We start from the raw sequence: 10,924 nt of genomic DNA, 5'->3' as shown, positions 1-10,924 counted from the left end.
TTTGCCTTGTCTGTGCATTCTTGTCTATTGGAATCCTGACCCTTTCTGAAGCTCTTTTTAGGTGACATTTAAACTGTAAGAGGGAGGAGCATCTGGCTGGCTCAGTCGATTAAGCGTCCTACTCTTGATCTCGGCTCAGGTCACGATCTCACGGTTCATGAGTTCAAGCCCCATGATGGGCTCTGGGCTGACAGTGCAGAGCCTGTTTGGGGTTCTCTCCCTCACTCTCAAAATAAAAGCAACTTTAAACTATAAAAGGGATGGAAAGAAGTCCAACCTTATTTCCTAGCCTATCCTCTCACTTCTTACCAACACAGGATTACAAAGTTAAAAACAAATGGCACGGAAGCTTAAAGAGAGTTTGTTGGAGTACTCTCTCATACCTAGGTGTTATTTTGGTTTTGTGTTTTCCTGTGAGGTCCCAGTGAAGGAAATGGATTCCTAATCACAGCAGAAAACACCGAGAAGCCTGTGAGTCACAGTATTTGGGATATTATGATGGCCAGCAGTTACTTGGTTTTACAACACCCTCTGCCCCCACATTCTCTCCCCCCCACCCCCCGCCGCCCATTCACATGATTTATTGAGTGCCACGGACTCTTCCTCTTTGTTCTTAATCCCCCCCTTTTGGGGTGAAATATACACAAAAGAGCTCGTAAAATAAATTTACAGCTTAACAAAATATTACAAAATAAACCCTCATGTAACCATAACCCCAAGGTTGTGAATATAGTATGTTCTAGAAGCTTTATTTATTTATTTATTTTGCTCTTAATGCTTAGATCTACAATCCAATTGCAGTTTATTTTTGTACATGGAGCAAGGTAAGGTCGGGATTAATTTTTTTCCACATGAATATGCAGTTTCTCAGTGTCATATTTTGCTTCTAAGTTTATGTATTTATTTTGAGAGAGAGAGAGCCCACGAGCAGGGCAGGGGCAGAGAGAGAGGGAGAGAGACAATCCCAAGCAGGCTCTGCACTGTGAGCCCTGATGCAGAGCTCGAACTCATGAACCGTGGAGGTCATGACCCAAGCAGAAACCAAGAGTCAGACGCTTAACCAACTGAGCCAGTCAGACGCCCCTCAAAATCACTTATTGAAAAGACTGTCCCTTCATTCAGTGTCTGCACTGCCTTCTTTTCACTGTTATAAATTTGATATAAAAATTAATCTAAAAATATGTAAGTCAAAAAAATGAAAACCCTCCATTCTCATTCCTCCTATTCCTAGCCCTACTTCCTACAGGTAGTTACCAATATAAACAATTTGGGATAGAGCCTTTGGTAATTTATTCCCTATGCATATAAATATATGAATATACATAGAATTGTTTTCACAAAAATTGTATCAAACATTTCGTACTAAAAATGGCTCATTTCACATAATATATTTGGCCATTGTTTCATACTGATTGACCTTATCTCTTTCAAAAGTTGCCAAGTAACTCCCATCCTGATGGATGCATTACCTGTGTCAACACCCCGTGAAATGTCCATTTAAAACAAAAAGCAAACAACTAGGGGTGCCGGGCTGGCTCAGTCGTGGAGCATGCAACTCTTGATCTTAAGGTTGTGAGTTTGAGCCCCATATTGAGTGTAGAGATTACTTTAAAAATTAAAAAAAAATAAAAAAAAAAAAAAAAAAGCAAACAACTAGGATGATGTTTGTGGAAAGAAGAGAGGAGGGAATGAATCCACATGCTGAATCCATTTTGGACACCTGGTTCTTTTTAGGTGTTAAGGACTTGACCTTGGCAGGGCTCACCTTCCCCTTGCTGAATCCCCTGCCTGGTGTAGAGGTTGACCCACAGGGCTCTTGACATTGTGTGCAGACTTGTCTCTTGTCCGTGGCCACCAGGCACTTCAGTGAAGGGCAAGCGAGAGCTCTTTAGACACGAAGTGAAGGAACAGCGAGGAGCCTGGGACTCCAGGATAAACCCTTCTGGTCTCCAGCATGAGATAAACTGGGGATGATGCTTGAACCCCAGATTTCTTTCAAGAATAAAAGGTTCCATATGCCCCAAAGAGAATTGGTTGGCTCAACAGCTAAAAGAACTCTCCTCTAGAGGCAACTTTTAACTTCCTTTTCTAAAGGCCAGAGTGAATTTTGATTGTTCCTGAGGAGCAGGGGTGACTCAGCAGAGATTTTTACTGAGACTTTTATGGGTACATATTAATCTCTACACCTGATCGTCGTCTGAGGGGAATGGAGATTTATTAGCCCACAGATAAGACAAATTGAGACTTTGTGCACAGTTCTCTGAAGCCACTTAGACTTGATTTCACGAGAGCCTTATTTGTACACCCTCAAGCTTGCTATTTAGGGAATTGTTCAGTTTTAACAAAATTGCTCTGGGCATGAACAATTTCCTCCTACTATGGAGTGTCTCATTTTCAGCCACTCTATTGCATTCTTACTCATGCATTCTGTCTTCTCTTGCTCTCTCTCAGACCCCCTGAAGGCCAGAGTCTAGGTGGTTACACAGGGGATGGCGTGGGAAGATGGTCAGTTTGCTAAATGATGATCTGAACTAAGCTGTCGAGCCAGCCCGGGGGGGCTCACCTCAGGGTGGGCCGCTCCTGGGCAAGGCTGGCCCTGCTTATACCTCACCCAGGGCCAGCCTGGAGGCACAGACAGGAAGAGACGGACCATTGCAGAGTTTGTTTCTCAACCCTTCTTCCACCAGTCCCATTTGTTTGCACCACTAGGAATGTATTTTTGCTTTAATTTATAGTTTTCTAGAAACAGGGCATAGTTTTGGTGGAGGTTTCCAGAAATCATCCTCCAAATGCAGTGCATTTCTCTCCTGAGGGAGGAGAGACTTGCTCCCTCAGCCCCTCGAGATTCTTCCACCTAAAGGGGTAGAGGGTACATGGAGCCTGTGGTGGAACGGGGAGATTTTGAGCACATCCTATTTCCCCAGTGGGCCTCAGGTAGCAGTAGCCATGACTAGAATAGTTTCATTATGCCCAAGCTAAAAAAAAAAAAAAAAAAAAAAAAAACTTAAGGAAAAAAGAGATGCACATATTTTTAAGGGAAAGTAGAAAGCAGATGTTGTTGACCCCTGAACAGAAAATAGGATTGAAAAAGCAGCCAAGGAAACAGCTTGAAGCTTGTGATACAGTAGACAGAACATTGATCTGGAAGTCTTTTATTGGGCAAGTCATATGACCTCTCTGGGCCTCAGTGTCCAGTTCGGAGATCATCAAGTCCAGTACCTCATTGTAGAGTTGGGGTCACTGCTGAGAGGCAGGGAGGTGGTTCTCCAGGCCATGTAGGGACTGTGGCTAACCAAAAGTGTCATCACACAAGGTAGTCGCAGAGTCTGGTTTGGACCAAGTGCCAGAGACCTAATTACAAGTTAAGTACATTTTCTGTTATGAGTTTTCAGTGCACTAAATATTATGACTTGGAGTGATACATGCTAATAATTAAGAGAGCTGACTGGAGGATCAGGCAGACCTGGATTTGAGTTCTAGTTTCACTGCCTATTGCTATGTGACCTTGGACAAGTTACTTAACTTCTCTGAATCTTAGTTTCTTCACCTGGAATAATAATAGTAATAGTTACAACTGTATAGTGTTTGGTATGTTGTAGGCACTGTGGCAAACACTTTTCATGCATTTAATTCACTGGCTCTTCACAACTTCTAAGGTAGGTATTATAATTATCCAGATGGTACACTTGAAGAAACTGATGAAGAAAAAGCAAAATAATTTGTCAAGAGTTCCCACAAGGGTTAAGTTGCAGAGTCTTGCTTTGAACCCAGACCTATGTTTCTAACCATTACACAAGATATCCTCTCTTTATCCTACTAATGCAGAAAACGACTGTTGTGATTTCAAAAGGATCATAGGAAAAACCTCCTTCAGAGCTATCGTCAGTTTGCAATTTTATGACTGGTGAATGTGGTCCCATGACTGTCTCCTGGCTGGGCTGAAATTCTGAGAATGGAGTCTCGTTATTCCCCATTTTGTCAGCCACCTGCACGGGGCCCACGATTTTTAGAAGGTATAATGCAGAAAGCAGTAAGACTTGGAATCATAAGCTTTAAGCACTCTGTAAGCCAAATGGCAGCGAGCAAGTCACTTAAAATCGGAACCTTCCCTTGTCCGTACAATGGAGGAAATCGTACCTGCCTTGCAGGACTTTGTAACAGACGTGTAAGATAACGTGGATGTGTGAAGCGTGCTTCGTTTGTTGCCACAATCTGCGAATCAGGGCAACCCTGGCGGCGAGAAGACGTCTTGCCACACTCCCCGGGAGGCTTCCGGGGCGAGGAAACCTCCGGAGCATAGAGTTCAGTTCCTAGCTGGGCCTCCCATTCGCCACTTCCGCCCGCTTGCCTAAAACCGCGCTTGCGCAATGAGTCTCTTCCTCTCTGGGCTCGGGCCTAGGCTGCGGCGACATGGTGAGTGTTCGTGCCGGTGAGGCCTGGAGTTCTATCCGCCCGCATCTGACCTTTTCTTGGTTTCTTCGCCCTAGCTCGGCCTCTGCTTACCCGCCCTGCCCCGCATCGTCCTTGGCTTCCGTGCCTTCGCCGCCCCGCTGGGACGCCGACCGGGGCGGAGGGGCGGGGGCGACTTGGTGGCGCCTGGCCCCTCCGGGCCGGGTTAACAGAGTGCCGTGGGAGCATCGGGCCCGCTCCTGGCCCTGGTTTTGCAGGGTGAATGAGGGGGAGCTAGGTCACAGGCGGAGGCTGGGTGATTGGAGGAAAGGGGTTTGGCGGGGGCAAGGTGTCCGTCCCGGGTCCTAATATGGCTGGTTTCTCTCTCAACTCCTAATAGGCTAAACGCACCAAGAAGGTCGGGATTGTCGGTAAATACGGGACCCGTTATGGTGCCTCCCTCAGGAAAATGGTGAAGAAGATTGAAATAAGCCAGCACGCCAAGTACACTTGCTCCTTCTGTGGCAAGGTAAGGCGGTCGGTGTCTGGTGGGGGGAGGGAGGGGAAGGCTTTCTTCCGAAGTGAGCCCTCTCGTGAAGGAAGTTTGTAAGCCGTGTGCCGATTCTGCGTTGCTGAGCAGTTAGATTTGCGCATGCTGACGTTTGCTGATCAGTTACGGGACGTTAGGGTATTGTTGATACCTGTGGATTTTGCAAAATGCTTTTTGAGAACCAAAGGGTAAAACTTGACACGGAGCCCCAGCCCACGCCAGACCTGCGTTGGGGGAAATGATTGTGTCCGTTTTGTCTACTGGGGTTCCGTAAAATTTTGTGGGGTGCAGAAGTACTGTTTTGGGAGGAGATGGAGGGGATCTGTCACATCACTGGCCATAAGGCACCATGAGGAATGCAAATTTTGCATTAGAGGACTTAAGGGTATTAGAAACACATGTAATCTACAGTGCATCAGCTTGGATTTCCTAATGTAAATCAGACACCTGGATGTGTGCGAGATAAAAGACTTTTCATTGGTTCACAGGGAAAATTGATTCTCTTTTACAGACCAAGATGAAAAGACGAGCTGTGGGGATCTGGCATTGTGGTTCCTGCATGAAAACCGTAGCGGGTGGTGCCTGGACCTATAAGTGAGTCCATTTCTTTGTGGCATTTGCAAGTGTGTGGGTCACGGCAGAATTCAGGTTTGAGGCCGAATGGGCTAGTTTTAACTCTCTAGGAGACTGAGAAAGTGAGCGTGCTTTTGTGTCTTCCACGACTCCTTGAGATCTGTGGTTTATGTTCAGTTATTTAAGGTATAGAAACAAAACTGAAATAAAGTCTGACGTTAGAATTGTATAGGGTCCTAAGGGTCCTCACTGAGCGCTATGATACTGTAAGCCCATTGGCAAGACTGGGTACATACTGAAGCTTGACTTGTGATGCAAGCTGTTTTTATAAAAGTTAGGTCACTTAGCTCGTCACTGTATCTGGAATCACGAGGCCTCCTGCACCACTACACCTTTGCCTCCTAAACAGAATAGGCTGGACACTGACAAGTGCCCCGTGATACTGCTGAGATAAATCTGTCTGTGCTGGTTATTGATTGAGTGGATTCGAGTTAATCCATTTCTGGGAATTGAAGCCGCCGTCGAAGGCCTCTAATCTTGGAATGCATTGCCTTCCCTGAAGGCTGATGTGTTCTTCCTTTAGCCAGTACGTAGACGCGAGATGTCAATACACTAGCCGCCTACATATAAAATGATAAGACTAGTGTGGTTGAGGAACCAATTTTTTTTTTTAATGTTTATTTCTGAGAGAGACAGAGAGACAGACACAGATTCCGAAGCAGGCTCCAGGCTCAGCTGTCAGCTCAGAGCCCGATGCAGGGCTTGAACCCACAAACCGCGAGATCATGACCTGAGCCGAAGTCGGACGCTCAACTGACTGAGCCACCCAGGCGCCCCAAAGAATTGAATTTTTAACTTTATGTTGATTTAAAACAATGGTGTGTGGGTACATAGGTGGCTCAGTCAGTTAAGCTTCTGACTCTTGATCTCAGGGTTGTTGACTTCAAGCCCTGCGCTGGGCGTGGAGCTTACTTAAAAAACGAAAAGCAAAAATTGCAAAATTGCAGCAGTGTAAAATACTGAAAAGTGTTGAAATGATAGTTTTTATATATGTGTCTTGTGGGGATTTTATGAGGGCAAGAAGGAGAGTGGAGACTAGGGTGCTGTCTTGGTTGTGATGATAAAGTGAACTAGCGTTCCTGTGCCCACCGTATGTGATGGTTACGGGTTTTCCAGATAAAGTTCCTGAATCTTTAGGTGTAACTTTTATAGTCATTTTAATAGCTGCCTTTCCAAAATATACTTTATTCTATTCTATGTTGACATTGTTTTCTTGATATTTCTAATGTATTATACCATCTTAACAGTTTATTAGTTTCTTCTGGCATTCTGTCCATTCCCTTTTACTGAGTTTAGGTCAGCCTCTTGCAACCATTCATTCCTCCCTGTTCCTTTTTTATGCTGCTTGATAAATGAGATGCATGAAATTAAATTGCCTGTCTAATCCTGCAAGAGCCTGAAGACAAGACTCATTGTTCAAGGATGCCATCGTCGTTAAGATTGTACTGTTAAAAGGCAGGATTTACTCATGCCATTTCACATGTTAGTGTAGCTGTGTTGGAACCAACTTCTGTTTTTCTTTCCAGCACCACTTCTGCTGTCACAGTAAAGTCGGCCATCAGAAGACTGAAGGAGTTGAAAGACCAGTAGAAGCTTCACCATTTGAAACATTGCTAGCCTATAATAAATGGGTTAATTTATATAACAAAATTACTTTGGCGTATTGTTAAATTTATTAATTAGATGTCCAATTAGTGTTGCATTAATTTTGCTTTCTCAGAAGACTTGGAAATTAAAAATCCTGATTTTCTTGGAAAAGGGTGCTGAGGTGGGTTATCATAATAGCGCATTTTTCTGTAGTCAGATGACATGTGACAAAAATATGAGCCTTAGAGATTAGGTATGCATCTTCGCTTTCTATGCGTGTGTCCTTGCCAGTTCAACTTCTTTGAGGTACATTAGTTCAAGTTGCGCAGACTTTTGTCTTTAGATCAGTTCTTTGTTTTGTTTTGTCTCTAAAGATAGGATGGTATGTATTGCCTCCTGACTTCTGGGTGTTTTGTCTTACCACACATTGTATCAGCATCTGCAGAAAATAACACGGAACAATTTTAGAGCAAATTTTGCAAAATTCCACACCATTCTCCATTTTCCATTGCGTAGAGGATTGACCGGATTGAAGCGCTCAAGCTGATCCAGATGGTCCGTCTCACTAATAAACAGTGAAGTTCCATAGAGAAATTCAAGAGTTGTGAATAGGTCATGATTATGATGTAACCTTTTTTCCCCTTTACTTGAGAATTATGTAGTTCTCTGCCAGTTTTGCCAGTTTGCCTTTTCTCAGCCCTAAGCTGCCATGTGTGGTAAGGATTCCTTAGCCTCCTAACAGGTATGTCTGTGTACACTTCGAAGACAGTGATTCTTTGGGAACCCAAATCTGATGTGATAAAAATACAGATTCCCTCTGTCCTTGGACAAAGTACAAATCTTTGTGGATCTTCATGGACAGCCCTTAACTCTCTTTGGCCCATTACTAAATATCTTAAGTTCTCTGTAACACCTGTGCACAGATTTTTTTTCCCTCCACTTCAGCATTGGCTCTGGCACGAATGTTCCCTCAGGGCAATAATGCACTGTGTCAAGCTCCTGTTAGACCCATAGCGGTAACTATAGGTTTGTGTTACTGTTGCCCCCAACAGTTTTGTTCATTATTGTATCCCCGGTATAATTCCTTGCACATAGCAGGCTTAAGTATGTGATGAGTAAATGTGTGGCTCTCATTTTTGTGACAATGGTGCCTATAACTGAGGTGATTTTGTATTCTGAAACGGAGTACTCTGGGCCAGTACAGATAGGACCAAGATTGATAAATCAGGATTTTTAGACCTCCTGGAAACGTTTGGCACAGGTCTTCAGAATCCCCTGATTTTGCATTGTAAGGAGTTGAACAAACATGAGGTGCCTGGGGTTAATAGGCACCATACTCAGCCAAACTGCTCGGGTAGTTATGTGATCTATGTTACTTAACCTGTGCTTCAGTTTCCTGAACAACTCCTGGTAGCAGAATGGAGTAGGTGATGGGAGCTAGGGCTGCTGATTCAGGATCTCATTTGAAGACTTTCTGTGTTGTTACTTTGGGAATTTGGATGTGATTCTGGAGGTAATAGAGAACCATTAGAATTTTGTAAGCAGTGAGGTAATGTTTAACATTTGTCAGGCTTGAGTAGTCTTAGGTACTGTGTATCATTTAATCCCACGACAACTTTAGGAAAAGTAGGTAATATCCCCATTTACACATGAGAAAGTTACATAACTTGTAAATGGTGGAGCTGGGATTTGAACACTCGCTTTGTTGGCTACAGAGTTGATAATCCTGGAACTTTATTACTTTTAACATGGTTTTTATGATAGTTGAAGAGTAGATTGGGGACATAGAGGCCAGTTAGGAGGCTGTTGAAATAGTATATATTTTGTGGATAAGGAAATAGTTTGATAAGGTTACGGTAGGTGGCAGAGGTAGGGCTGAAAATTAGGTTTCTGACTTCTTAGTCCATGTTTTTCCCACTTGATTACACTGGCTTATGAGCTCAAAAGTATGTTTCTTCTTAATCTGCCTCTTCATAGATTAAACATCTCCACCTTCATTTTACTCTTAACAGAGCAACCCTATCCCCTGGCTCTCTTTCAGAACTTTCGATCTATGGGTTTGTACCTCACATTATTGCATTGATTCACGCCACGAAATGACACCTCTGTGTACAAGTGCACGATGTCAGCGATAGTACAGCGATGCCCCATGTTCCCATCTAGCAGCTTGCTGAAACTTACAACCAGACTGACACTGCATCTGATGTATACTCCCAAGTAAACTGGTAAATGATTACCGTGAGCAGAGGCAGGACTGGACGCTTCCAGAGCTTTACTTCTTTTATCAGCAATCCTTATTTTATATATGATGAGGCCCATCACTCCCATACCTAACTACGTCTCCTGGTAAATTTGGGTATAGTAGGACGTCTTGAGTGACCCAAACATTTTTCATAAGGCTTTGAAACATCTCAGCGCAGGACCCCCAGTCCAGGCTGCCCCAATTTGCACAGTGACTCCCAGAACTGATTTCAAGTCGTTTGCCTGCATCAGGATGTAAAGGTGAATAAGGCAGGTGTTCCTCACTAAACTTACAGGCTAACTCGTAAATATTTTTGTGTGCCGTGATAAATGCACAGGTAGCCAGAAAGCCAAAATAGCACATCTAATTGAAAGTTTTGTTTTGGGCTTACAGATGAGGGATGGGAACTACTTAAGAATAGGCCTAGAGACCAAATCCTGGAGCTGAGATCTGGGGCTGAGAACAGATTTTAGGAGGGCCCAGCTACGATTGGGAATAACATCAGCAGTTTTGAAATGTAGAAACCAGAACCTAGCTGTCCATACAAAGTTAGAAGTTTTTCCATATTTATTTCCATTATTTTCCATATTTCCATTCCCATGGTCTTAGGAAAACCAAAAGCCATTTTGTAGTTGATAGCACTTAGGGCCAAAACTGAAAACAGGGCAGGGAAACTGATTTATGTGTTCTGGGATGTATCAGTCAAAACGAGTCAGGGGTCAAATGCATGTGCCATGGTCAACCCTGTAGGTCAGAGAGCCCTGAGAGCAGTGTCAGGACAGGGAGTAGTACGCCTGACACGGGGAAGACCCACAGATACTCTTGTGGTTCAGCTAATGCAGAAACTGGGAGGGAGAGGGGGCAGTGGTTAGTTAGAGGGTGGAGACCATTAGATCAGCGTGTATTAACCGCTCCCTGAAATAGGGAAGAGACAGGATTGCCAGTGACCCTGCTCACTAGCGGGTGGAACAACGTGCCTCATTACACTTAAAACTTACTGGTGTGGAAAACCAAGAGTGTTTCAAAGTTACATGTAGTGAGTACATGTCTGTGTGCATATGTGTATGGCAATTCCAGTCAAAATGTGAATTTTTCTAAAGAGCTCTACAAAATGTTTCTAAATTTTATTTGGAAACAACTGGAAAGGATAAAAAGAAGAAAGTCCATATAGCTTAGTGGTTAAGAACATGGACTAGGGTCAGAAGTAGTTTATATTTCCTATTAGGTAGTGACCTTGGGCAAGTTTACCCCTTTTTTGAACTTGTTTCCTCATCTGTAAAATCGATCTAATGACATTTCCTTCAAACAACAAATGAGGTAATTTTGGTTCCAGATACTGTCCATATTAAGGTCCAGGAACCCAGGGTAGTTGGGGCCCCAGATCTTGGAGAGGAGTCCTGGGGACACTGGTGCTGTTTGAGTGAGGGTGTCAGGGCAGAGGCCAGAGGGAAACTGCCTGTGTTAGAAGAGTTAAGATGTGAGGTTCAGGCTGAGGAATCTTCTTTTTTTAAAAAAAAAATTTT

The 10,924-nt window shown here is 43.7% G+C and overlaps 1 protein-coding gene across 1 annotated transcript; it reads left to right on the top strand.

The window, feature by feature from the left end:
• Positions 1-4,332: 4,332 nt before the first annotated feature.
• Positions 4,333-7,225, top strand: RPL37A (ribosomal protein L37a). Its single transcript, XM_049614927.1, has 4 exons — positions 4,333-4,413; positions 4,790-4,918; positions 5,451-5,533; positions 7,099-7,225. The coding sequence occupies exons 1-4, from the start codon at positions 4,411-4,413 to the stop codon at positions 7,160-7,162; spliced, it is 279 nt and encodes a 92-aa protein (XP_049470884.1). The 5' UTR covers positions 4,333-4,410; the 3' UTR covers positions 7,163-7,225.
• Positions 7,226-10,924: the final 3,699 nt, after the last annotated feature.

This window comes from Panthera uncia (genome assembly GCF_023721935.1).
Source record: "Panthera uncia isolate 11264 chromosome C1 unlocalized genomic scaffold, Puncia_PCG_1.0 HiC_scaffold_3, whole genome shotgun sequence".
Classification (NCBI taxonomy): Eukaryota; Metazoa; Chordata; class Mammalia; order Carnivora; family Felidae; genus Panthera; species Panthera uncia.
This window is presented reverse-complemented; position numbering and strand designations above follow the sequence as displayed.